Source organism: Notechis scutatus, chromosome 15 (assembly GCF_049901735.1).
Source record: "Notechis scutatus isolate UNSWTSFEM ecotype Mainland chromosome 15, rNotScu1.2, whole genome shotgun sequence".
In the NCBI taxonomy this organism is placed as follows: Eukaryota; Metazoa; Chordata; class Lepidosauria; order Squamata; family Elapidae; genus Notechis; species Notechis scutatus.
Window position 1 is genome coordinate 10,495,836 of NC_142023.1, and position 27,554 is coordinate 10,523,389.

General features: G+C 46.3%; 2 protein-coding genes across 3 annotated transcripts; both read left to right on the forward strand.

Moving 5' to 3' along the window:
* Window positions 1–1,801: 1,801 nt before the first annotated feature.
* PHF19 (PHD finger protein 19) lies at window positions 1,802–18,135 on the forward strand. Of its 2 annotated transcripts, none has more exons than XM_026686652.2 (15): window positions 1,802–2,282; window positions 6,674–6,853; window positions 7,715–7,796; window positions 9,183–9,278; window positions 10,384–10,484; window positions 11,016–11,164; window positions 12,269–12,364; window positions 12,528–12,596; window positions 13,451–13,571; window positions 14,323–14,390; window positions 14,683–14,838; window positions 14,964–15,039; window positions 15,208–15,293; window positions 15,570–15,665; window positions 16,621–18,135. In XM_026686652.2, the coding sequence occupies exons 2-15, from the start codon at window positions 6,683–6,685 to the stop codon at window positions 16,973–16,975; spliced, it is 1,722 nt and encodes a 573-aa protein (XP_026542437.2). In that variant the 5' UTR covers window positions 1,802–2,282; window positions 6,674–6,682; the 3' UTR covers window positions 16,976–18,135. The 2 variants fall into 2 exon arrangements, with proteins under 2 accessions (XP_026542437.2, XP_026542438.2); XM_026686653.2 differs by having other exon boundaries at window positions 1,954–2,282; window positions 16,624–18,135.
* Window positions 18,136–19,254: 1,119 nt separating this feature from the next.
* PSMD5 (proteasome 26S subunit, non-ATPase 5) lies at window positions 19,255–27,485 on the forward strand. The gene is made up of 10 exons (XM_026686640.2): window positions 19,255–19,449; window positions 20,897–21,041; window positions 21,785–21,898; window positions 22,961–23,089; window positions 23,605–23,714; window positions 24,011–24,153; window positions 24,922–25,113; window positions 25,218–25,327; window positions 26,017–26,157; window positions 26,929–27,485. Exons 1-10 carry the CDS (start codon window positions 19,265–19,267, stop codon window positions 27,184–27,186), a joined length of 1,527 nt encoding a protein of 508 aa, XP_026542425.2. The 5' UTR covers window positions 19,255–19,264; the 3' UTR covers window positions 27,187–27,485.
* The last annotated feature ends 69 nt before the right edge of the window (window positions 27,486–27,554 follow it).

Consider the following 27,554-nt stretch of genomic DNA (forward strand, 5'->3'; position numbering starts at 1 on the left):
TCCCCTCCCCTTCCCTCTCCTTCTGTCCCCTCCCCTTCTGCCTTCCTTTCCCTTCCCTTTACTTTATCCATCCATCCCTCCATCCCTCCTTCCTTCCAACGGCTCTTTGAGTGTTTAAGGTTGCCCCACCCGTCCTAGACCCCTCTGAACGAATGGCTGCCCAGCCTCTTCTTCGAAACCTCCACGGGTGGAGCAAGCACAACTTCTGGAGACAAACCTCTCCGCTGATGCATTGTTCTTCTTGGTCAAAAGGAAGGCACTCCCTCCCAGGGGGGAATAAAACTCGTGGAGTTGGCACCTGCCTCTGCAAAAGGCCCGAAGAGGAGGAAGCCGGAGGAGGACATGCCCTGCATTTTGCTAGAACTGTGTCACAGCTCCCCATTGCTCCGCCATGACTCACAGCAGCCTCAGAAAAAGCGGCCGGCAAAAAACAAGGCCGGTGAAAATTAGTTTTCAGGCCAGCCAGCAGAAGCTGTGCCAGCAAAGGCGGGACTTGCTTCTAGCTCGAGCCGTTAAGTCCAAAAACTCAACAGGGAATTTGCTGCAAATGTCATGAGCTGGAAAAGTTTGGACAAAAGGGGTAGTTAGTAGGGTCTCCGGCTGGAGCAGGGGGCTGGACTAGAAGACCTCGGAGGTCCCTTCCTACTCTGCTATTCTGATTGTTTTCTTCCCTCTTATCCCACCCTAGACCGTTTATGGAGGGGGCTGTGTTCACTACCCCCCTCGACATTTCACTCCCGACCAAATCCGCTGTCACAGAATTCTCTATTGGCCAGGGGTGGTTGGACACCCAAGGAAATTGTCTTTGGGGCAAATGCTCTCAGTTGTATGTAAAAGAAAAATAAAATACATTCATCAAGAATCATAAAACACTTGATGATAGTCATAGGTTGCTAATAAGCAGTCAAATCAAATCCTACATACATATATTCAAATCATACATAGGTTACTAATCGGCAACCAAAAGGTGCTCGGAAAACAAATAAAACAATATAAATGGTGACGATACGAAAGCCGCCCGGTTCTATGGCTTTGCACCAGGTTGGCATCCTCTCGTTTGACTGAGCTGGGTCAGCCCAGAGAGTTGAAATCGGGGCTCTTGGACCCCCCCGGGACACGGCTGTCGGGGCAACATTGGGCCTGGGTTTGGGGCGGGAATTCTCCCAGTCCTTTTCCTACTTGTAAAGAAAGCAGTGACTGGCAGCCACGAGGAAGACAAAATGCCAGACAGTCCTTGACTTATGACCGCCAATTGAGCCCAGAATTTATGTTGTTAAGTGAGAAACTCGTTAAGTGAGTGGCTTCCGTTTTAAAACTCTTCTCGCCGCATTTCTTAAGTGAGTCACACGGTTGTTAATTGAATCTGGCCCCACCCCCCACCCCGTTGACTTTGCTTATTGGATGGTCGCAGAAGGGGATCATGTGACCTCGGGGATAGGGTGACCGTCATAACTATGAGTCAAGCTTCCTAACGTAAATCATGTGACCATCAGGGATGCTGCAATGGTCATTAAGTGCGGAAAAAACGGTCCTAAATCATTTTTTTCAGGGCCGTTTTTTTGGAATGGTCACTAAATGAACTGTTGTAAGTGGAGGAGGACGACTTGGTAACATTGAAGGGGGGTCGCAAAGCAGCAGCAGCAGCAGCAGCGCAGGAGCTGGAAGCCTCCAGGGCCCAAAGTCCCAGCCCTTCCAAACGAAAGCAGGCAAGAGGCGCCGCCGAAGCATTCGCGGGGCCTTTGCTTGGGTGGGTGGGTGTGACTCCGAGGTATACTGCCCCTGGCTATGGAGGCTCCACCCCGCTTCCGCGCGCGGGAAAGCCCGGTCCCGAAAGCTGGAGGAGGGGAAGGGGGTGGGGAAAAAAGGGCTCGGATGCAGCTGAGAAGGAGGAGCCGGAGGCGGCGCGATGGAAACCCGCCGCGCTAATTTGCAGGAGCCCAACCGAAATAATTCGCGGGAAAAAGAGAGAAACAGAGAGAGAGAGAGAGAGACAGAAAGTAGCGTTGAGAAAGGAGGAGGGGTAAAGATGGCGCTCCGCCGCTTCCAGGCTGCTTCCAGACAACCTCGGCCACCGCAGGGCGCACGGAGGATCTGCTGAACGGGGAGATGCGCTCGGGATACCCCGCTCGGGGCTCAGAGGAGAGCCAAAGAGCGGCTTAACTTCTAAGGCTGCCTCTGCCTGTCGGGACCTTTCCTCCTCCCCCTGGCCATGGAGCCGGGCTGGGAGCCGACCCGGTAGCAGCCCTCCTCCCAGCCCACCCGCGTCCGGGCCCGCAAAAGAGGTGAGGGGGCGCACGGGAGGCGCAGGGAGGAAGGGGCGCCCCGACTTGGAAGCCCCAACTTTTTCTCTTTTCTCTGCAGCGCGCGCACCAGCCGGGTCGGTGCCAGGATTGGGGAGATGGCAGAGTCCGGAACGGTTTGCTTTTGCGAGCCACGCGTTTCCGTGAGTGTGAAAGGGTGTGGGGAGAGAATGAGTAAACGAGAGAGAAAGAAGGGGCAGAGAAGGAGAGAGAAGGGGAGATTAAGGGGGAGAGCTATTGAGAAAGAGAGAGAATGAGAAAAGGAGAGAAAGGGGTGGAGAGAGGGAGAAGATTGAGAGAAAGAGAAAAGGGGAGAAAGAAACCGGAGCAAACAACCGAATCTGGAGGCTTTCCTCGGGGCAGGGTGGCACGCAAAGATCGGGACTGACAACTGGATTGGAGCTGATCGGGACACTTGGGGGGGGTGGCCTGGGGTCCCCTAACCCCACTGCCCCGTCCCCTCCGCCCAGCGCTGCCCGCCGCCCGTTCCCACCGCGCTCCTGGGCGCGCCAGCTTCAGGCTTGCACCAGCCTTCCCTCCCTCGCTGCAGGCGGTCTCCTCCCCTTGCAACCGGGGGTCCCAAGCAAGAGCGACCCAAAAGGAAGGTCTCTGCCCGGCGGGGAGGGCGGATCCGTGTTCCTGGCAAGGGGCGCCCCTCCCTCTTGTTTGCAAATGCGGCAGAGCGCCGGTCGGTCTTTCCCGGCTTATGCCCGAAAGGGAGGCGATTCTTAGCAACCTCCCGGGCTCGACCCGCCACTTCCTTCCTCCAGCGCAGAGGCGCTCCGCGTTCTTGCCTGGGTGGGTAACTTCACCGACCGCATCCTTTCGCTCGGGCTTCTCTACCCCCCCCCCCCCGCCGCCGCAAAGTTTGACGCTGGAGACCCAGCCTAGCCATGATCAATGGAGACGATAGGTGGATGGATAGATAGAGAGAGATTGATAGATTATATTGATAGATTGACAGATGGATAGACATTGATAAATATGATAGGTAGATAGAGATAGACAGACAGATATGATGTAGAAAGACACAGAGACAGATGTCAGATAGGTAGATAGGATTGATAGATTTGATTGATTGGTAGATTGATAGATAAGGATAGAGATAGATAGGTAGATAGGATAGATGATAGGTAGGTAGGTAGATGATAGATAGATAGATAGATAGATAGATAGATAGATAGATAGATAGATAGATGATCGATTGATACATTGATACATTGATACCGATAGATATACAGAGAGATATGAGAGAGAGAGAAATGAAAGATAGATATGATATAGAGATAGAGATAAATAGATAGATTTTTGCACAACTTTGCACTTTAAAAAAAACACCTTTTGAATCAGCCAATGAAAGCATGTCAAGGAGAGAACCAGTTCTTAGTCATGCTGGGAGCTTTGCAAAGTTTAAAAAACAAACCAACCGGGGGAGGAAGAATTTCCTCCCTGTCCCCCCCTCCAAAAGGAATTGAAATTATAAAGTAAGGTGGTCCAGACAAACTTTCAAAGAGAGAAGAGGGAGGAGGAGTTTGGGAGCAGATCTCTCCCCTCCCCAGGAAAAAATGAGTGACAACCTTACAATTGGGGTGGGGCCTCCCTGGTTAGAAAGCATTTTCTTCCTTAAGTATCAAAGGAAAAAGGGGGGCTTATATCTGCTTCATAATCTGGGGATATTATTTATCTCCAGCCAAACTGCTAGAAATGCAACTGTTGTATGCCTTATTTAATTAATAAGTTTCTTTTAACACTCCTAATCCACCTCTTTATTTCAGTTTTATTTCTGAGTTTTGCTCAGTAAGTGCTGTTGTTAGGTTGATACTGTTAGTGAAAATCCGTTTGGAGAACGCTTGGCTTTACCAGAAGCTCACACCCACCTTCTTTCAAATGGATACAGTTCCAGGAGAATTGTGCAGAATTTGGAATTTGTTTTTTTTTTTTTTTTAGGAATCTTATGTTGATGTAATCTACTATGACGTATCTCCTGGAAATGCAACATTCTTTGCCAAACACTTCTAGGAAAAAGCATTCAGAGCAGATAACTGCTTTTTTTAAAAAAAATTCTTTCTCAGTGTTGCATTTGCATAATTGTGGGTTTTCTGAAAAGCAAAAACGGATGAATTCCAGGCCTCATTCTTGGAAAACCAAAGGCACTTTTTGAAATTTGGAATGCTTAACTAAGGATTCTGGGAAGTGAAGTCCAAACCTGCTAGGAGGCCCCAGAATGGGAAATATGACTAATTTTATTCTCTAAGTAAGAGTGTCTCATTTTAAGGCAGGGGTCTACCTATTTTAATAGACTAGATAGGTAGGTAGGTAGGTAGGATAGATAAGATAGAGATTAATTGATTGATATGATAAGAGATTGATAGATAAGATAGCAATAGATAGATATGAGATAGATATGATAGACAGACAGATAAATAGATATGATAGAGATAGATAGATAGACAGATGTGATGGAGCTATAGATAGATAGATGATAGATAGATAGATAGATAGATAGATAGATAGATAGATAGATAGATAGATAGATATGAGAGAGAGAGAGATACCGTAGGTAGATAGATAGACAGATAAATAGATGAGAGGGAGATGATAGATATAGATAGATATGAGATAGAAATAGAAACATATAGATAGATAGTATAGAGATTAATAAATTGATAGATATGATAAGATATTGATAAGATATAAGATAGCAATAGATAGATATGAGATAGATGGATAGACAGATGTGGAGAGGGGGGGAGAGAGAGAGAGGTTGGTTCAAGGCATTGCAGTCCAGGTAGTTCTCAATTTACAACAGTTTGTTTTGTGACCGATTGAAGTTCCAATGGCACTGAGAAAAGGGACTCTGGACCATTTTCCACGTGCCCATTGCAGCACCCCATGGGTCACGTGGTCATAAATCAGATGCCTGGCAACCAACTCATATGTATGACCTTTGCCATGTCCTGGGGGTCACGGGATCCCCTTTTGCAACCTTCTGACAAGCCCAGTCCATGAGGAAACAAGATTTATTTAACAACAACATACTAAGTTAACAACTGCAGTGATTCACTTAACAACTGTGGCAAGAAATGTCATAAAATGGGGCAAAATTCACCAAAGAACTATTTCACTTAGAACCAGCAAGTTGGGGCTAATTTTCTGGCCGTAAGTCAAGGACTACCTTAGAACCTTAAGCTCCCCAGATTCCTGGCCAGTCCGATGAGCAGGGACCCTTCTTGTCTGCATTGTGCAAGAACCGCTTGGGAAGTGACCTGGGGTGTTTCCCGGGACACAGCCGGTTGCGCCGACATTGGAATGCCACAATCTTTACAAGGATCGGAAGCTGCCAAGAATGAGAGGCCAAAAATAGACCTTGGCAAAGGAGGCCCTGCTACTAACTTACCGAACATCTCCCTTTTTTGCTATTTGGAGTAAAAGCACATTGAGTAATGGGTGTTACGGGTTGAAATCCAGGCAGATGTGGCTCCAGCTGCCAGGCGTATTAATAGAGTAGAGTAGAGTAGAATAGAATAGACTCTTTATTGTTACTTTCAATGTACACTGAACAGCATATTTTAAATGAAATTTTGTTGCATTCAGCTTTCAAAAGGTAACCATTATGCATATACCCACATGCTGTATATACACATATAACATGACATATGACACAAAGAAATATCACAATCTAGTTTGAAGGTATACGTATGCACGGCGGGGAAAAAGAATCCGGCGAGTTTACCAAACGGATGGCCTAAGGAACAAAGCTTTTACAAAATCTAGTAGTCCTGCTATAGATACTTCAAAACCTCCCCCTAGAGGGGAGCAAATAGAAACCGTGGGTGTGTGGGGTCTCTCACAATTCTTTGAGCTCTAAGCACAGAGAGCTTATGAGTGGTATCCTGAATAAGAGAAAATGAATTTCCTATAATCTTCTCCACTGTCCTCATCACTCTCCGTAGGGACTTTCTATCTGAGGCCACCAAACCAAACAGGGATGCAGTTTGTTAAAACGCTCTCGATCGTGCCTCTGTAAAAAGTGACCAGGACAGAAGGAGAAAGATGTGCTCTTATCCAACACAGGAAATAAATCTTTAAACTCAAAACTCGAGGCTGTGCAGTGCTTCCGTTCAGTTCTGATCTCCCAAAGATGCTTGATCGTAAAGCCTGGAGATTGCATGGCAGTCCTGAATTTAATTTATTTCAGCAGAACAAAATCTGCCTGCAAATGTTGATTTCTGATATCTTAAAACTGCAACTTCGCAGCCATGAGTGAGAACAGATCGAAAATGTGAACTCAGTGTAAAAGAGTTTGGCATCCTGGGGTTACTCGTAGCTATGCATTTTTAGAAATAATATTCTTTTTTCTTTTCTCTTTGTAGCCCAGAAGCATGGGGACTCCTGACCTTGGGAGCACTTGTGCAGCTCTGCAGCAATCGATGGCAGATTGGGTTGCCAGAAGTCAGGACAGTCGGCGAGAGCTGATGACTAAATTGCCTGAAGGACAGTATGTCTTGTGCTGTTGGACTGATGGGCTTTATTATCTTGGGAAGATTAAGAGAGTAAATACCACTTTTTCCTTTTCTCTATCTATATAAAATCTTGTTTCCATCTCACCTTTGCTAAGGGAGTTTAAATTTCATTTAGAACTTCGGCTGTTTGTATTTCAATTGTTGGCAGTTTATACATACATACATACATATTCTTATACATTTTCTTTAATAAACAAAAACAATGTCTACATGAACAGTGTGTTGTCTGGGTAGTTTTGGAAAATAATAATAGAAATAATAATATTCATATAATTGATAATGATCATATAATAATAATATTTGGTTATCCATATTAATATACCTTCATTGTATAGTTAATCATTCCCTTAAACCTTTAAGTTTCTAACTTCTGTTTCTGTCATCTAACCATTGATAAAAGGTATCCCATGTTAAAAAACATTGTTTCTTCCTTCTCCTTTAAGTGTTAATCTATCCATTTCTGCGCATTCTAATATTTTTTATTTCATTTTCATCTCTTCATTTTTCCACTGTTGTGCAAAGACAATTCTCACTGTATTTCTTTTCCCCTTTCTTATCTTCCTGCCTTCCCCAAACTTATTCTTTTCTTTTTAAAATTTATTTATTCTTGTATTTCCTTTCCCTGCTACAAATAGCAATTGCTGGATACTCTCAAAAGCCAGCAAAGGAATGAAAGGGATCATTTAAAACTTTGGGGTTCCCAGAGCATGTGAAGTTAGTACATGTGGGCTGGTTTTAGGGAGTTGGGGAACCCCACCTTCATTTTTGTACTTGGGCATAGCCTAAGACATGAACACAGACCCCAGTTTGCAAAGTTGGAGTAATCCAGCCTTGATTACTCCATCTTTGCAATCTGAGGTCTGTGTCCTGCATTTTTTTCTGCCTTTACAGGTGAGTGACGCTAAGCAGAGTTGCCTGGTGACCTTTGAAGATAATTCCAAATACTGGGTGCTTTGGAAGGACATTCAGCATGGTGCGTGAACATTCCTGGCCTTTTGTCCTTGGGGAATTCTCCACAATTTCAGATGTTGATACGGATGGGTGAGGAGATGAATGAGGACTAGAATCTTGCAGGGTAGAGTTGGGGTGAGCTAGATCCTCTTGGAAAAGGTGCTAGGCAAAAAGAAGAAGAAGGCTTGTTTGGGGTGTTGTTCGTATTCTCTTTTGAATAATGGAGAGTTGAACTTGGCTTCCTTTGCGGTCAACCTCGGTATAAGGAGTGAACTAGCCTGAGAAAATGTGTCTTGGCCAAAAAATCACATCTATGACTGATTGGCAGTTGGAAAATATGAATTATCCATGTATTCTAATGCATTTTCTTCCATTGAGTTGCCTTTCAAATGAAACAGAATAGAATAGAGCTGGAAGGGACCTTGGAGGTCTTCTAGTCCAGCCCCCTGCTCAAGCAGGAGACCCTATACTATTTCGGACAAGTGACTGTCCAGTCGCTTCTTAAAAACCTCCAGTGATGGAGCCCCCACAGTTTCTGAAGGCAACTTCTGTTCCAGGGGTTAATTGTCCTCCCTGTTTGGAAGTTTCTCCTTAATTCCAGGTTGCTTCTCTCCTTGATTAGTTCCCAACCATTATTTCTTGTCCTTTGGAGAATAATTTGACCCCCCTCTTCTTTGTGGCAGCCCCTCAAATACTGGAAGGCTGCTATCACGTCCTCCTTTTCTTTAGATTAGCCAGATCCAAAATCTTCAGCCATTCTTCATATGGTTTAGCCTCCAGGCCTTTGGTCATCTTAGTTGCTCTTCTTCTCTGAGCTTTTTCCAAACATCTTTTTTTTTTTTTTGTAGTAAGGTAAAGGTTCCCCTCCTTACACACCTGTGCCAGTCGTTTCCGGCTCTCGGGGACGGTGCTCGTCTCCGTTACAAAGCCAAAGAAGAGCCAGCGCTGTCCGAAGACGTCTCCGTGGTCAGGTGGCCGGCATGACTCAATGCCTTCGAAGGCGCACGGAATGCTGTTCCCACCAAAGGGGTCCCTATTTTTCCTATTTGCATTTTTACATGCTTTCGAACTGCTAGGTGGGCAGAAGCTGCGACCAGCAATGGGAGCTCAGTCCATGACGCTGCATTAGGGATTTGAACCGCCAAACTGCCGACCTTTCTGATCGACAAGCTCAGCGTCTTGGCCACTGAGCCACCGCAGCCCTCACAGTATGGTGACCAAAATTGGTCGCAGTATTCCAGGTGTGGCCTTACTGGGGTTTTTGTAAAGCGGCACTAATAGTTGACGTGATCTTGATTCTGTGCCTCTGTTTATACAACCCAGGATGGTCTTAGCTTTTGGGGGTTACGGTTCTACACCTGGATTGGGCTTACCAGATTTCTTTTTTCCCCCTCTTCCTGTTTTCTAGCTGGTGTCCCCAGTGAACAGCCTGAATGTAACATTTGCCTGGAGAAAACATCGGAGCCTCTGAATGAGATCTTGATCTGTGGGAAGTGTGGGGTTGGTGAGCACGTCCTCCAGATCTTCTCTCCTGGTTTTGGGTGGCCCTGGACCTATCCCTGCTATTGTTTCTCTGCAGTGGGTGTGTAACGGAGGTGCCCTCTTGGGTGTAGCAGTGTAAAAACAGGTTTGAAATTCAAGCCATGTTTATCTCGAGTTCAAAATGCCTCTGTCAGCTGTGCCTCCATTCAAAACCCAAGAAAGAAACCTGTCAACTCCATTGATGTAGAGAAAAAGTACTTTGACTGAGTTTGATGTGGCAGCAACAAAAGGAAGCAAGATCTGAAGCGAATAGGCGCGAATATTACATATTGAAAGTTATCCCAAGTTCCCTCCCCCGAGAGTCCAGGCTGGTCATCCAATCTGAAGTGCTTATAATGTCACGTGGGTATCTCTTCAGGTGCTTATTCCCTCATCTGGTATGCCAAGATGGTTGACCTTGGCTTAGTAGAGATAAGTCTATGCAGCTGCACGGTAAGGAGGAAAGCATCCCCTCCTTGTTAGTTCACACAGAAAACAACTTTGCTCTCCAGCAACCTTCCCTCCCAAATACCAGAATTACCCCTCCCTGGGTTTCTATGGCAGCCAACAGGGAGCAAGCAGCAAAAGGGGTCAAAAAAACTTTGTGGAGGCTGACATTCTCTCTCATACTTGAAGGAGAAGTGTTTATCAGAAGTGTTCAGGACCCCAAAGGCTTCTCCCCAGCCCCAAAACCCATTTCTTGCTTAAAACCTCCTGCTTGGATCCAGCAGGGCCACTCCACCCTTGAAACCTTTCGGGAAAGACAAGGACAACATTAGAAGACTTTGAGTAAAACTGGGCGAGGTTTGTTTTGACCCCAACTTCTTTTGAGCTAGTTGATTTCCAGATGACTTGCATGGGCACATCATCAGTGCCAGAAGGGAGTGAGGTTTGCAGAGGGGGGGGGAGGAGGAGGATTGTGGGGTCTTGGGTGCTCTCTGCTGGTTTTCTTGCAGATGTTTCATGACTGAACTAGCTAACATCATCAGTGACTCAGGACAGGATTATTGATATCGTTGTGGATGCTACTGCATTTAAGCTTCCGTATCGATTTAAAACCCTCCGTTTCCCCCCTTCCTCCTTCTCAGGGTACCACCAACAGTGCCACATTCCCCTGGTGGGGAGCCTCGAAGAGTCTTTGGCGAACCCCTGGTTTTGTCGGAGGTGTATCTTTGTACTAGCTGCACGGGTGAGTGGCGTACAAGAGGTTTTCCTCGTCGCTGTGCCTGCAGGGAAAAATCTAAGGTGTTTTGAGCCACAGGAGACACAGGGAGATGGAGATGGGTGTTGTTAAGTGAAAGACTCCTTTTGGCTCATTTTACGACCTTTTTTGCCGCAGTCATTCAGTGAATCCCTGCAGTCCAACACCATTGTTAAGTGAACCTGGCTTCCCCATTCAGTTTGCTTGTCAGAAGGTGGGAAGGGAACAGTGTTCCTCCATGCGTCTGCGAAGGCGTTCAGTCCTGCCGGCCACAGGGCCATGGAGACGTCTTTGGACAGCGCTGGCTCTCTTTGGCTTCGTCAGGGAGATGAGCAGCGCCCCCTAGAGCCGGAAACGACTAGCACGGATGTGCAAGGAGGGGAATCTTTACCTTTACTGGGTTAACAGATAATTCATTTAAAAAAAAAAAAGACTGCTGCACTTTGACTCATAGATAGAAGAAGAGGAACGAGTGACTTGAGAATGCGTAGAAAATGCTGTTTCTTGTTGCTTTTACAGAAAGGTGGGGCCTTAAGGAAAGGAGCCATTGCCCGGACTCTGCAGACGGTTAAAATGGTCCTGTGTTACAACCCGGAACAGCTGGAATGGGATTCCCTCCACAGAACCAATCACCAGCAATGTTACTGCTACTGTGGTGGTCCCGGAGAGTACGTTCGACCGAGGGCGATGTTGGGGGGAATCCTTCAAGGGTGCGTGAGGGTGGAGGGCGGGGTGAGCTTTGGCAGCTGGAGGAGACCTTTTTTTATTGGCATCTTGATTTTCAGGGTGGTTTTATGTAGTTTCCTAGTACGATTTGATTGCTTATTTATGACTATGACTATCACTAAGTGTTGTGTCTTATGACTCTTGACGAATGTGTTTTTAGGTACACTGAGAGCTTCTGCACTGAAAACAAATTCCTTGTGTGTCCAATCACAGTTGGCCAAGAAATAATTCTATTCTGTTTTGTTCTATTCTGTTCTTCATTCTGTTCTATTCTATTCTATTCTATTCTATTCTATTCTATTCTATTCTATTCTATTCCATTCTTCGGTTCCGTTCCATATTCTATTCCATTTTCTGTATTTATGTATATGTTCTCTTCCCTTCCCTTTCCCTCCCTTCTTCTCCAAGGGATGCAGATATTTCCATTTTTTTAAAGTGCCATCACTGCATAGAATAGAATAGAAATGGAAATGAAAATATGGAAACGGCATGGAATGAATAGCAATAGCCCTTAGACTTACGCTACGCGGTGCTTTACAGCCCTCTCTTAGCGGATTACAGAGTCAGCCTATTGCCCCCGACAATCTGGGTCCTTTTACCCACCTAGGAAGGAGGGAGGGCTGAGTCAACCTGGAGGAACCCTGATTTGCAAACAGGACACCCCAAAATGCCTAGTCTCTCAACTGGATATGCAGGTTGCTTTCTCAGTTTGAAGCTCAGTTCGGTTCCAGGTGGTTTTCCCCCGCAGCATCTTCGCGACAGCCTAGAAAATAAAAGTATAGGCAGGGCTCGTTTAGCCGCCCAAATTGGGATCGGCCATTTGGTCGTTGGGTGAAGTAGTTGCAAATTGACCAGGCTTCCAATCGAACCTCAGCTTTCCTCAGCTTCGCAGGCCGCAAAGGTCACAAATTTGATGGTTGGCCACAATGTTAACTTTTTCTTCACCCTCGCAACTGCGAATGGTCGCTGTCCGAGGTGGTCGCTAAATGAGGACCACCTGCGTAGAGGCCGATACCGATAGAGAACGTCTTCCCACTCCTTCTCAGGTGGTACCTGAAGATGTTGCAGTGCATTCGGTGCCGTCAGTGGTTTCACGAAGCTTGCATGCAGTGCCTGAGCCACCCCATGCTCTTTGGAGATCGGTAAGTGTAGCCGGAGTCCTGCTGGCCGAGGAGGAAGGGTTTTGTAGTCCAACCCCTGCTGAAGGCAGCAGCTGGGGCGGGAAGCCTGATGTACAGGTCTTGCCCCCATCTAAAAATCAATCATAGGAACCTGCTCTCTCTTTCTCTCTCTCTTGTCTTCCAGATTTTATATTTTCCGCTGCACGATGTGTAATCAGGGACCAGAGGATCTCAAACGCTTGCCTTTGAGATGGTAAGATCTACTCCCCTCCCCAAAATAAAAAGAATTTCCATTCATATATCTTATTGCATCAGGCACCGCTTAGCCCTTGGGGGGGGGGAATAGGGAAATGAGCAAGCTACGTTATACCATGGATATATACTACGTTATACCATACTACGTTATACCCTTCTCATCCTGGCACCGCTGAGTTTTCAAAGTTGGTTTCCAGATTCCGGCTTCTGTTTTACAAGAGCCTCAGCCACGAAGTTAGGGGTGGGGCGATGTCCTTGTCATTTTTAAGGGTCGTTTTGAAATGTTTGTACGCTGGAGAAGGAAATGTTTGGAATTTGCATGGCTTCATGCAGGTCTTCATTTGAGCAACCAAGAGAGTCGAAGAGATATTAGGACAATCGGGTGATTTGGGGAACCTGTTTTTTCATGTGCTGTTCAAAGGTTTTTGCTGTACAGATCTTTTATGAATGGTATGGTTTGTAATGTTTATTGTTGGGAGGAGGAACAGGGGAAGAGATGAGGAGGAGGATTAGAGATGAGAGATATGGGAGAAAGAGGAGAAAGGAGGAGGAGGAGAGATTAGAGATATGGGAGCAAGAAAAATGGGAGGATGATGGTGAAGAGTTGTAGAAGAAGGAGAGATGAAAGGATAGGTATAGGAAGAAGAGGTGGAGGAGGAGGAGGAGGAAGAAGACAAGAAATAGGAGAGGAGGAGGAGATTTTTATGGAGGTATATAAAGCTAATTCAAAGAAAGAATAGGAAAATGCTATCCTCATTCCTTCACCTTAAAAAATTCCACCTCCTTCCTGCAATCATTTCCATCAACGGGAAGGTCATTGTCTCTTTTGTTTCTTGAACAACACACACACAGGGTCGACGTCGTGCACCTGGCCATCTACAACCTGGGTGCGCAAAGTAAGAAGAAATATTTTGACTTTGAGGAGATCTTGGCCTTCGTCAATCACCGCTGGGACTACTTTCAGCTTGGCAAGGTTTGTGGGGCAAGCCTCAAATCCTTCTCTTTACAGTTTGCTTCCCACTGAACACACGCTAACTTCCTCTACAGCGGTTCTATAAAATGGGTTCTATCAGCTGCCATGGCTAATTGAAAGATATGTAGATGCCCTGGGCATGAAAGTAGGGCAGGAATGGGGGTATATGGCAAAGGGTGGATTCTCCAGTCTCCGCTTGGTATCAAATCTGCGATATTGAGGTGTAAAAAGATAAATTCTCCCAGCTGCTACGATGATGCAATGATGCTCTGATGTAATGATAGGAATGAACCAGCAAGGTTTTTGGCTGTTATCCCTTTAAGAGCCTGTATAATAAAAAGAGGCCCTGTTAGGGCATGTCTCTCTTTCTCTCTCTCTATCGCTGTGTGTTCTTCCCTGCTGTAATTTACTGATTGTTTGATTTCTGCTTATAGTACGTGTATGTGTAGTATATATATATTTTTGTAGATAAAAACCACTATTTCTTACAAACCTCTGTTTGCTGTTATTGCTCCTGGGTTGTCTCATGTAGTAAAGCTGTGTGCCCTCTGACATTCCCCAAACCCCAAAGCAAGATCCCAGCAAAAAGCTGACACAAGGCGAGAAGGGATCCACGAAACTCCACAGAAGATTAGAGAAGGGTGATGGATGGTGGATTAGACACAGCTTTCACTTAGTCTTTCAAAGGCGTTCTTAGGTTGGTGCGAAAAGTGAATTTGGGGCTCATTTTGCCTTAATATCTCTTCCCCAGTTGACTACAACCCCTGTGGCAGAACGAGGACCCCTCCTTCTAGGTGCACTAAACAGTTACAAAAGCAGGTGAGCTTGAAAGAATCAATTCTCCCAAGAGGTGTGAAGATCCAACGGACTCGATAGAAGAGGATATTGGTAGCTCAGGGTTGAGTTGTGGGCTCCTTGGTGCTCTCTGAGCTCGGTGTTTTTTTTGCAGACGTTTCATTACCTTTCTAGGTGACATCATCAGTGCTAGAAGAGAGTGGTGTGTGAGAGGAGGAATGTAGGGTGCTTGGTGCTCCCTGAGCTCGGCGGTTTTCTTGCAGACATTTCTTTTCTCATTGAACCAAGATGCAGGATTGTCTTGGTGACTTTTCAGGTTCTTGTGCGGGAAGGAAATCAAGAAAAAGAAACGCATGTTTCGCCTTCGGGTTCGAGTCCCCCCGAATCCTCCCAGCAAAATTCTCCCGGATAAGTTTGCAGGACTGAACAAGACAAAGAAAAGGGGGAAAGTCAAATGCTCCCACAAAAACAGGTCTGTAGAAGTCAGCAGAGGCTCTTCGCTTGAGCTTCTGAGTTCTCCCTTTGGTCTTTGTGCCACCTGTCTGATTCCTTATCTCCCCCCACCCTCCCTTTTTTCTTTCCTTCCCTCCTCTCCAGTTTGCTGCCGCAGCAATCCCAGCACGAACGGAGAAGGAAAAGGCCCAAATTCCTCTTGGAGGATGCCATTCCCAGTGTCAGTTTGCTAAAATGATGGGCTCTGCTGTGGGGAACGGCCTCCACATTCTTTGGGGGGCTGGGAGAGGATTGGTGGGTTTTCTTGCAAATTATTTTCCCTGCTTGAGGATGCTGGATAACGGCTGTTCTCTCTCTCTCTCTCTCTCCTTTTTCCTTCCTGCCACAGAGCGATTTTGCCTCGGCTTGGAGCACCAACCATCACCTGGCCTGCATCTTCGATTTCTCGCTGGATGAAATCCAGAGTCTAAAAAGGTAACACCTTGCAAGCCGAACGTTGCCTTAGTGCTAAGGGAGGATTTCTGGCCCTGTAGATAGAAAGTCTCCTTTGTGAGGTGCTCTCTGAGTTGGCTTGTTTTCTTGCAGGTGTTTCATTACCCAACTAGGTAACATTATCAATGCTAGAAAGGGGTGGGGTTTGGGGGGGGGAGGACAATGATTTTCCTGTTTGGATTGTGGGGTCCTTGATTCTCTGAGCTTGGTTGTTTTCTTGCAGACATTTAATTACTGTTCTTTCTCCCTCTTTTCCAGCGCAAGTTCGGGCCACGGGTTCCTCTCCGATGTAGACTCCACCGACGCCGCCAGCACCTCAGGCTCAGCCTCGACGAGTTTTTCCTTTGAATCGAGGTGACCCTGGTCCTTTGTCAATTGAAAGGGCTTCTCTTTTTAAATGATGCTTCGGCCCCTGAAAGTTAGTCCTCACCTCGCCATTCCAATCGAGACGCGCCCAATATCACGACCCTTTTGCCAACATTGTCAAAGGTTGCATCTGAGTCACGAAAAACACCCTGCAATTTTGCCACATTAGGAACGATAGTTCTGATTGCCAAACAATGTGTTGGGCATACCAGGGAGCGGTTCTGTGGAGAAAGGTTTTTCTGCGGACCGAAGGGGGCGAGGTTTTGCCTGCGGCCTTCATCCCGCAGATGGAGTTCACTTGTTTGCGCAGTCTGGTTGCTGACTAGTCTGACCCAGCTTCCCAAACATGACCAACCCTCTGCACTCGATCACCGATTCCTTTATTAGGAGCCCCGGCAGCCCCAGCAAAAAGTCTCTCACCGCAGGCTAACCAGTCCGTCTGGCAGGGAGATGAATAATTGTTTGCCACATCTATTCATCTCTGCCCCCTGCCTTTTATCCCCACAGCTAGCATGCGGCTTCGCTAGCAGTGGTGGCTCTTCCATCCCAAGGACTGGCCCATAGATTTCCACTGCTCTCCTCTCCTCTGCCTTTTGCGCATCTGCACATCAGGCACTGGACCCAGCTGGCCTCCTCTTCCTCATCAGCCACCTCCAGACCTGGGGGTTGTTGACTCTCCATCTGAGGGCTGATGGCCCAGGCTCCATCCCCCTCTCCCTCCCTCCCTCCCTCCCCCCTCCCAGTTCCATTCCTTCTTCCCCTTCAGAGTTCTCAGGCTGCCAATGTTGATCCTGACTCCCACACCTCCTCCTTCTCTGATTCAGCTGCTGGAGAGGCTGGTGGCCGACAAGCCACAACAGTGGCATGCTGTGGACCGGGCGTTGGGGGATCCTTGCCTTACGCCAGAGCCCTAAGAACCCCCTGTTTTCTTACTATCTTTCAGCAGGACAAATGTCGGGAGCCGGAAGCGCAAACTGTCGGCTAAAACCTATGCCCCATTCGATGCCAAACAGAAATGCTCCGAGCGCCTCCGCAGGCTTGTCCCTGGCTGCTCCTTGGATGGCAGTGACCGTGCCAGCAGTCCAGATCGCCCGGAGAACGCCATCGACTGCCAGACCTTGGAGAGCTTGAGCGAGGACGATTTATCCCTCTCTCACCTCCAGTCATCCATCAGCAGCTATTTCGGAGCCACCGGCCGCTTAATTTGTAGAGAGAAATACCAAGTGTTGGCTCGGAGGATCAGCCCAGAAGGAAAAGTGGAGTATCTCTTGGAGTGGGAGGGCAGCACGCCCTACTGATGCGTGTCAGGGTCCAGCATGTGAAGCCATGTGAAGAGAGGAACAGGGTGGGAATGCAGCCAGGGAAGAACAGGTTGCCCTGAACTTCCTTGGGGATTGAAGACCAAATTTCCAACGGTTCCTGTTGTAGACCCTTTGGGTTGGGCTAGGAAAGATGGAAGGGGTGGCTTAGGGATCCGTGATGGCTCAGCCGTAGCTCCATGTGGCCATTCGGGACAAAAAGGGGAATGAATTCCCAGGACAGCCCCATAGAAATTACATCACTTGGACAAGATTGGCTCCATCTAACGTGGCACTTATTTTGTCCCCCCCAAAGGATAAAGGATAGCGAGAGATCAGACACTGCTAGGATCCAGGAGGGGGTTAAATGGATAACCCTGCTTAGCAGGTGGGATGAACAGAGAATTGTATAGCAGGCTGATAGGATGGCTGGTGGTGGAATGCCTGTAAGGATAAACCCAAAGGGCGGGATTTAGGGACCCCTCCAAGCTCCTGGGTGCACCCCCACAATCCCTGAGTTGCAGATTTAATGTGACAGAAGGGGGGAGATTAGCAAATGCACTAAAGACGCACACATCTGGATTCTCTTCAAGTTAATTAGAAGTTAATGGTTGGTGGGTGTCCCCTTTGGCTCAATGGTTTGCAATTTTTTTGACTGGCGTGGATGAAAGCTGAAAATTCAGTCATAACTTCAGCCAGGATGGTCCATTTATGACGAATGTCTCAAAAGGAGGCAGTTCCCAGCCTAGAAAAAGCACAAAACTGGCCGTGGCATTTTACCTTGCCAAGATTCCCTTTTTTCTCTTTTACGAGTGCTTCTCTGCTGTTATCCCCCAAGGAAAAGATTTGTAAAGCAATTCTGAATCTAATTGTGTTTGCCTGCTCCTGTTTGCACAGATTAACTTGAGGCCCCAGCAGACAAGAGAGGGCCTCTCAAAATATATATTCTTCCCCCCGCACCCCCAGAAGGATTTGTTTGTATTTTAAAATATTATAATAATTATTTTTGCATTGGTTTGGACTGATCTTGTAAACGCTTCTATGCACCTTCACCGAGTCAGGGCTGCTGCTTTTTTTAATGAGTGGCCTTTTGTGTGTTCTATTCAAATGAATGTGTCAGAGGTACAATTATTATTAAAAAAAAAAAAGAATATTGGTAACTTGGCCATACCTTCGTCTTGCTAGCACTGCATGAGAGGGTATACAGCGGCTGTTGGGAAGTTGAATGCTTGGCGGACGTGGGGAAGCTCTAAAAGAAGGGAAGGGGGCACCTGAGTTGGGGGAATGAGCAGGCTGATAAATTCTGAGGTTTTAAAAGGATCTGGAGCTGAAGAAATAACCTTAAGGAGAGGTGGATCCCACAATCGCAACACTTGGAGAAAGGAAGAAAACGAAGTTGCACAGAACGGGAGAAAATGAAAACAGATGTGCAAAACCAAACATTTTAGCCTATCTAAATTCATATCTATATATCTATATCTGAATATATGGTGACTTCATAGATATCCATCCACGCTGGGTTTGAGGGCAATAGTATAGAAGCTACAGAAGTGGTTTGCTATTGTTTTCTTCTCTCTCTCTTCTAATTATCTATTTATCTATATATCCAGTATCTTATCTATATCTAATCTTTTTCTCTCATCTAATTATCTAATATCCTTATATCATGTAATCTCTCTCTCTCTCATCTACCTACTTTGCCACCCATTTATCTATCATCTATATCATCTATCCAAACCCATCCACCCATCTGTCCAAAACGATACGCATCCATCAATAGGGTGAGATGGATTTCCTTGTGGTTTCCCACCCAAGTTCTCATCGGGCTCAATTATCTAAGAGAAAGTTCCATAAAAGTTCTGTTCTTTGAAACACGAGAGCCTGTTAAGGGAAGTGCATTTTGCTGCAAGAATTACAAGAGTCTGCATAGAATGTTAAGGAAAAAAAAGACTCTTGAGATTCAAATGCTTCTGGCTCGTTACTCGTTAGCAGGAGTGGTGGCGGGAGGGGAGGAAACAACACTTTAGGCATGCTCAGAGGCACTCTTCTTACTGCATTTTATATACCCCTTTGCTTGCACTTCAATTGCCTAAACAGAGACCAAGGGGGCTGATACTGGATCAAGTGTCCCGCCTGCCCGACTTGTCCATCCAATCAGCAACCGGAGCGTCTGCGTGACCGACGCCGCCACAAAGGGCGTCACCGCGCCTGCGCAGGTTGCGGACCCGAAAGGGGCCCTCCTTTCCTCGCCGAATTCTCGCGAGACGTCCCCCCTCCTCTCTGTCCAAGATGGCGGCGGGGGAGGTGGACGCTGCGCTGGAGCTGCTGAGGCGGGTCGCTGCGCTGGAAAAGCCGCTGGAGGAGCTGCGGACCCTGCGGGCGGCCGTGCAGGCTCTGCCCCTCGGCGCCCTCCGCGAACGAGGGCCTGGCTACCCTTTAGCCGGGCTCTTCGTCCTCATGGCCCGCGGGGATACGTAAGAGAGAATTGGGAGGGGTTCCCTTACACCAAGGCGCTAGTCCTCATGGAGGAGCTGGGGCCGTGCTGGGGCGCTGTGAGGTTGGGTGGTCCAAGGGGCGAATGTCAAGATCAGAGGCTGACAGGTGCATGCATATTTGGGGGTGCATGTGTATAAGCATAATCTACCCATATACACACACATTGATACCCACGGACAGTATGTACATTTATAAATACAAATATGTGACATGTATACATGTGTATGTGTGTGTAGACATATTTGTATTGTGTGTATGTAATATGTATGCGCACACAGATATATATGTATATGCATATATGTGTGTATATGTATATATGTATATACACACACACACACACATATATATAATTTGTGTGTGTGTATATACTATGTATGTATGGTATTCAGCTTTGTTCGGGTATTTTCCCACGTCATTATAGTTGTGCTTTTAAAGTTGTAGCAATGTTTCAGCAGAATCTCATCTGCCATCATCAGGCTTCTGTATAGTGTTAGTATGTATGTATGTATATATTTGTATATATTTATGCACGTATAACATACAAACACAAATATAAATATACGGTATATATATACCAGGAGGCAAATAATGCTTGTAGCAACAAAAAATTTCTACATACACACACACGCACACATATATATATATATATATATATATATATATATATATATATATATATATATATATATATATATATATATATACACACACACACACACACACACACACACACACACACACACACACAAATCTGTGTATATTGGTGTGTGTGTGTAGCCTATATCTTCTCTATATATTTATATATATATATATATATATTCTATATTTAATATTTTATATATATTTTATATATATATATATATATATATATATATATATATATATATATATATATATATATATATATATATATATATATATATATATATATATATATATATTTATATATATTTAATATAATTTTATATAATATCACACACAACGTATATGTGTGTTGTGTGAAAATTTGTTGCTACAAGCATTATTTGCCTCCTGGTCTCCGGTTCCTTCCTTCTTTCTCTGCCTTTCTTCAAAATGTTCCTTTATAAAATGTGGAAACTCTTGAAATGATGGAAACAATGTTAAGGGAGGGGAACAACAGGGTGGGAAAGTGATTGGTCTGATTTTATGCTGTGTGCAGGTTATGCAGTTAGTTGCTGGTGGAGGCTTGGGCAAAGTTTTGGAAAGGGTGTGTGATTAGTCTGCATGGAGAGTCCTTGAGGGGGTGGGTGGGAGACGCCTTCAACCTTCATAACAACCAGTTTTTCCTTGAAAATTGGTGTCAGGAATTTTCATAATGGAGTGAGGTTGCTTATTTTGCACCGTATTGACGCCTTTCCTCATTTCATTAGCAAACACCTGAGTTTTCCTTTCTCTTGCAAACAGTGAGCAGATCTCTTTATGTGTGTCGATCTTGGAGCGATTCCTGCAAGTCATGGATTCCTTGAATGTAATCCAAAACTTTGGGGAGGAACTTCAGAAGGGATTGTTCCACCCGGATGATTCGGTCAAAATCCTAACCATCTCCCAAGTACGTGTTACAGTTCAGCTTTGTAATCTTCTCAAGGAGGTTAAGGATGAGATGCTCATCCTGCCATTCTGCGCTTCTGTTTTCATGCACATGCTGCAGGTGTTTGAAACAACACTAGAGGTGATACAGGTGGTCCTCGACTTATGACCACAATTAAGCCCAAAATAGTTGTTGCTAATCGAGACATTTGTTAACTGAATTTTGCTCCATTTTACAACCTTTCTTGCCTCAGTTAAGTGAACCATTTGCAGTTATGTTAGCGACACGGTTGTTGAGTGAATCTGGCTTCCCCATGTACTCTGTGTATCAGAAGGTCGCAAAAGGGGATTGCAGGACCCCGTCATAAATATGAGTCAGCTGCCAAGCGTCTGAATTTTGATCATGTGAGCATGGGGATATTGCAACGGTCATAAGTCTAAAAAACTGTCATAACTCACTTTTTTCAGTGCCTCTGTAACTAAACGGTCACTCAATGAACATGTTGTAAGTCAAGGAGTACCTGTACACTGTACATTAACTTCACCTGTTTAATGTTTTAATTGCAGTTATCGCCTTAAAATTTTTGGCTAGTAAGTGTAATGCAAATAATGCTTCAAGCAATTATTTTTAAACTTTCAAGGCAGTATAGAAAAAATAGCAGCAAGGACAGCTAAGAATGAGACTTAAAAGACCAAAAAGTAAGAGTGGAAGAAGAATGGAAGTTGGAAACTGTCCAATGACTATAAATGATGTTGCCTCCCTAGGTTGGAAGAGTTGTTGAAGACCCTGTTGCTGTCAGAGAAATCCTTAACACTCCTGAGTTACTGAGGCAGATTGTCTATTGCATTGCTGCCGAGAAAATAGCCGTGTCAAAAGAGGTCCGTCCTTGTGATCTGATCTTGTGTGTGGTGGGGGGGGGGGGAGGGGGGGGAGGAGAGGAAAGGCCATCTAAGCCATTGAAGTTTATCAATCTCATAAATTATTTATAAATCTTGTCTGTTGGCCCAGTAGAGTGGGGGGGGGTGGTGGCTTCGAAACGGAGCTCTCGCCTCGCAATCAGGAAGCTGTGAATTCGATCCTGGGTAGAGGCAGATATTTCCCTCTCTGGACACACTGAGGATATATCTGCTGAAATTAACTCTGCACTGGCGACAGGAAGGGCATCTGGCCAGTTAATACTCAGCTGGATTCAGTTGCCTAGACTCCACCCTGCAAGGGATTATGGGGTCATCCAAAGGGGATGATCTATTGGGCCAGTCACGCGCTCTCAGCCATGGGAAGAAGGCAATGGCAAACCACTTCCAAAATCTTGCCAAGAACACTGCAGGGACTTACTGAGGATTAAACACAGACTCAAAGGCACGCTTCCCTCCTCAAAAAAAAAAAACCTAAATTATGGGTAGCCTTGGGCTCTGGAGGACTGCATTCCCTATTTCTGTTTTTGCAACTCAAGTGTAGATCTTTCAAGAACCCGCTGTGGGATTCCCCCTGCTGAATCTCTTAGGGGGGGAAAATGGATATATTCAATTATGTACCAGCTTAGACCCGCTCAGAACTGTAGTCAAAACTATTTCTTGATTATTTCTAACACCAAATGTGTGCCTTTCTCTGTGTTTAGGCCTTGGACTCCCTTCTTTGTCAAGGGTCAATTAAAAGAGTTGTTTGCTACAAGATGGGCAGTGAACAAATTCAATAAATAATAATAATAATAATAATAAACCCCCAATTTGCTGGACTACATGACCCCATTGTACGAAGGCTTTCTTCCTTCTGGAAAATATTTTTCTGAGAATGGCTATGTCTTTCATCTTAACCCTTTCATCTTAAACCTGTACTCAAACTTGGCAAGTATTGTACCTTTTGCTAATTCAGCCTCTCCTCACCCCAACATACGCATAGGTCTGCTTCTCCTGTTCTCATCAACAACTTTTGTTTCTTAGGCCATCAAATCTTTGTCCAGGATAGCACAATCACCTGAAGGCTTGGAAGTTTTGCTGGCGGGGAATTTGCTGATCGATTTGAAAAATGTCATGGCGAAGAGCGACATCATACGTTACCGCGTGTATGAGGCAAGAGCTATGGGATGTTGTTGGGGGTCTTTTGAGCCTAGTCCTCCTTGGAGTTCGTTTTTCTTGGAAGATGTTTCTCTTCTCATCTGACTAAAGAACCGAAGAAGCTTCTTGGATGAGAAAGGAAAGTCTTCAGGGAAAAACAAAGTCTTTTTGAAAAAGCACCTTTGGGATAAGGGGAGAGGATACATATGGAAAAAACGGTAGTTATGAATGTGGAGCTGGAGACTAGCGTGAAATGTCTTTAAATTTACTTGGTCTTCTAAAGGCTACATGAGAATTAACATGAATCAAAAGCAGCAATCTCTGGGAGGGAATAGGATTTTTTTGATTTTAAAGAGAAAGAAGTAGAGCATACCTATTGGTGGCTTAACATATCTACGTTTGCTATGTTTAATTAAATAACCGCCTGCAAATCTGATTTCCAAATGGGGGAGGCGTGGCTGCCCATTGCAGCAGAAACACTTTTAAAGAGACGTGGCTCAGATTCCTGTCTTTTTGTGCGTTTCTGTTAGCTAGTGGTCAACATTTCCTCGACGTCGGTGGACTCCCTGAACTACTGCGTGAACAGCGGCTTAATATCAGAAATGATTGGGGAACTGACGGGAAACGATGTACTTGTCAGGTGCGTCATGGGATGGGCCTCAGCATGAACGGGAGGCAGGCAGGTCTTGGGGAATCCTTGCCATCTCTTTGCTGCTTGTAAATGCACGGCGGCACCTTAGTTTTGCTTGCAACCCCTTGACCAGTCTCTGGACCGATTCATAGTTTGCTTCCAGCGCTGCAAAGCACAGTGAAGCGGTCTATAAGTCTGAGGGCTGTGGCTACACACTGGGGTTTGGCTGCAGGTGGAGCTTCCTGGGGCATCAGGAGGCCCATTCTCATCTTTCTGAATTGGCCCACGTGTGTGTTTTAAAACAGAGCAACCTGTATAGAGATGGTGACCTCGCTGGCCCACACTCAACATGGACGGCAATATCTCGCCCGGCAAGGCATCATCGACAAGATTTCCAATATAATCATTGGTGCCGATTCAGATCCTTTCTCCGGTTTCTACCTGCCAGGTGACTACAGGTGGCCTTCGGGCATCTTGATCTTAGTAGGGTTGACACTGTGTCTGTGTGGCCTGCTGTTCTCCACCCTTGCAGTGCAATTAGTGTACGTGGAGACTCCGTTTGGCCCTGCCAAAGCTGCTTTCTCTCGTGCTCTCTTTCTCCACCCCAGTTTGAATCTTGGGTCAGTTTTGTTTTTTTCTGCATAGGGAAGAGCAGAAACCTGTCCTGAATAGAAGGAGCCTGGATCCTCCTCTTGTAGGATATAACGTATTTTTTGGACTATAAGACACACTTTTTTGTCTCCCAAAAGTGGGTGGAAATGTCTGTCTGTCTTATGGAGCAAATATTGTCGAAGCCCTGCCCACACACCACCCTCCACCCTTTGGAGCTTTTAGGCCTCCAGTGTCCCATTTTTAGCCTGTTTTCCTGGAGCGGCGGAGGCCGAAAACGGGCTGAAAATAGGGCCAAAAACGGGCCAGGAAAAGGGCCAGAAATGAGGTGCGTGGAGGCCAAAAACCATTTCCTCTCCCCCCCCCCCATGTTTTCCTCCTTTAAATCTAGGTGCGTCTTATAGTCCAAAAAATACGGTAAGTTGCTTCCTGTCTTTATGAGGTTGAAACCTGTCAGCCTTGGAGCGGCGGCGCTTTCGCTCCTGCCCACTTCCAGCCCAGTTTGGTCTTTGCTGTGTCCTCCTAAGCAGGAAGAGGGCAACGAGCGGGACCACCACGGCCGAAGGGGCCGTCACCTCGCTCCGTTGACACAGGGCTACCTTGGCAGGTTTTGTCAGGTTTTTCGGCAACCTGGCGATGGTGGACAGCCCTCAGCAGATCTGCGAAGAGTACCCTGCCTTCGTGGAGAAGGTCTTCAGCATGGCCGAAGGCCAAGACCCCACCTTGTTCGGCGTGGCGGTGGACACGATCGCAATCTTGGGCTCCAACGTGGAGGGCAAGCTGGTGCTCCAGAAGGCAGGTCCGTCCAGTGTGCGCCTGTAAAAGGGCAACTCCGGCTACAGGGCTGGAGGGGGGAGTTGCTCTATGCGCCTGGGCCAAAACAGGGTTTGCTTTGGTTTTCAGGGAGCCGCTTCCACCGTGGGCTAAACAGAATCGGGCACCAAACAAAGAATGCCCCCACGGAGATGCGAATCCGGTGTCTGGATGCCATTTCATCCCTTTTGTTCTTGCGGGTAAGTTGCAGTAGGCAATTCGCTTGCCTCTCCCACCACCTCCGCGGCCTCCCGCTCTCTTCCCCCCACACACACACACCTGGTGGCAGACACTTAATCTGCTCCGCCTGGGGCTTCTGACTTCCTGCTGGCTTTCCCAATGACTTCAGCGGTTGGAAGCCAGCAGGAAGCCGCGAGGACCCACTCACTTAACAACCCACGATCCTCCCCTTAATGACAGGAATTGAGATGGCCGGGATTGCTGTCGCTAAGCAATGTGGTCATATGATACCCTCGACTTAACAATAGTTCATTTAGCGACGGCACTGAAAAAAGTGACTTGTGACTGTTTTTTTCACAGTTTACAACCTTGGCAGCATCCCCATGGTCACATGGCCAAAATTCAGCCTCTTGGCCAGGGACTCGCATTTATGACAGTTGCAGAGTCATGCGATCCCCTTTTGCGACCCCCTGACAAGGCCCAGGGGGAAGCCAGATTGACTTAACATCCGGATTGCTAACTGAACACTTAAGATAATTCTGAAACTTAACCTTCTGCGCTCGCGAAGCATCGAATCCCAGTGAAACCTCCCGGCCCCCAGAAGTCTATTCCGCCATTTCAGAGTTGGATGCTTTGTTTGAAACTTTCAGGGGGGGAAAGGATCGGTCAGAGGCCGATGCAAACTCACCCGCTACTCTCTTGTGTACAGCCTGAGCAGCAAACGGAAGATCTTCTCCGGATGACCGAATCTTGGTTCTCCTCTCTGTCTAACCAGCCCTTGGAACTCTTCAGAAGCATCAGCACTCAGCCCTTCCCCGATCTCCACTGCGGAGCCTTGAGGGTTTTCACGGTAAGGTTCTTCTGGCATGAAATGCTCCTGCAGTTGTCTACACAGTGCCCTTCTCTCTAGGGCAGGTTTCCCCCAGCCTGGCATTCTTTGGGTAAATTTGGGGTGGCATCGGCCGTCCGTCCAGGATAATCAGGATTACATTCCGGAACAGAACAGAAAACTGCTCTAAGACAGCCTTTCCTCTGCAGATGAATTGCATTTTTGTTTTAATTTAATTACCTTCCAATTAAATATTTTGAGGGGGCTTTAAGAGAGGCAAAAGTATAACGTGAGGCACAGTGGTCAGAGTTGCAGGACTGCAGGCTCCTTCTGCTGCCTGCCGGCTGCCTGCAATTTGGCAGATCGAATCCCACCAGGCTCCAGGTTGACTCAGCCTTCCCTCCTTCCGAGGTTCATAAAATGAGGACCCAGGTTGTTGAGGGCAAGAGGCTGACTCTTGTCAACCGCTTAGGGAGGGCTGTAAAAGCATTGTGAAGCGGTATACAAGTCTTAGGTGCTATTGCGATGATCGTGTATCAAAGTTTTCAGCCGTGCCGGCAAGCACCCGAAGGCTGGGTAGACACAACTGTTAGAACTTCGAATCTGGATTATAACAGTAGGTCTGTCGTGACTTAGAACGGTTCCTAAGAAGGGACCAGCCCCAAGGTGAGGATTATGTGTCGTTTTTTCAGCTTTTACATCGGGTTAAATATCTTTGACTCTACAACATTTTTTAAATTTAAAGGAATTCGGGGGTCAAAACCACTTAACAAAATCTACCTTGTCTCGTAGGCCATTGCGAATCAACCTTGGGCTCAGCAGGAGATGTTGGACAGTCCCGGCTTTGTGGAATACATGGTGGACAGATCAGTGGAACCAGATAAAGCTTCTAAGGAGGCCAAGTACGAACTTGTCAAGGCCTTGGTTAACTCCAAGACGGCTGCAGAAATTTTTGGCAATCAGCATTACTTGAGACTGAGGGCTTATATGCGCGAGGGGCCCTATTACGTCAAGGCCATCTCAACGACTGCCGTAGAAGGAGCTGAGTAACTTCGGATGATGTAATTTTAAGCTAATTCCAGGGTTAACTAAACGTCCTGGATTTCTGGAAGGAAGGGCTGGCCTTGGGAGGGTGGGGGGGGCAAAGAAAGTGTGGATAACATTAACTTGGTATGAGTTTCTTATTTTTCTGACGTTGAAATGCCAGGAAGTTGGTTTGAAATACGGAGATTTTCTAGGTATTTTCCAGATGGAAAACACAGGCTCTACCATTTCACGCTACTTAAAATCCAAGAGTGTAATTGTTACCAGGAAAGGAGACTCTAAAATACATAAATATATAAAACCCATTTTGCCCAGGATAATGTTGTAAGATCCTGGGAGACACATATATTCACCTTCATTTGTGAAAAATATAT

Bases quoted from the DNA above. Each gene is read 5' to 3' on its own strand.
- PSMD5 (XM_026686640.2), top strand. From the start codon at position 19,265: ATGGCGGCGGGGGAGGTGGACGCTGCGCTGGAGCTGCTGAGGCGGGTC. The intron at 23,090-23,604 runs GCAAGAGCTATG...CGTTTCTGTTAG, and splicing joins TACGTTACCGCGTGTATGAG to CTAGTGGTCAACATTTCCTC. The intron at 25,114-25,217 runs GTCCGTCCAGTG...TTTGGTTTTCAG, and splicing joins GCTGGTGCTCCAGAAGGCAG to GGAGCCGCTTCCACCGTGGG.
- PHF19 (XM_026686652.2), top strand. From the start codon at position 6,683: ATGGGGACTCCTGACCTTGGGAGCACTTGTGCAGCTCTGCAGCAATCG. The intron at 6,854-7,714 runs GTAAATACCACT...CTGCCTTTACAG, and splicing joins ATCTTGGGAAGATTAAGAGA to GTGAGTGACGCTAAGCAGAG. The intron at 12,365-12,527 runs GTAAGTGTAGCC...CTTGTCTTCCAG, and splicing joins CCCATGCTCTTTGGAGATCG to ATTTTATATTTTCCGCTGCA.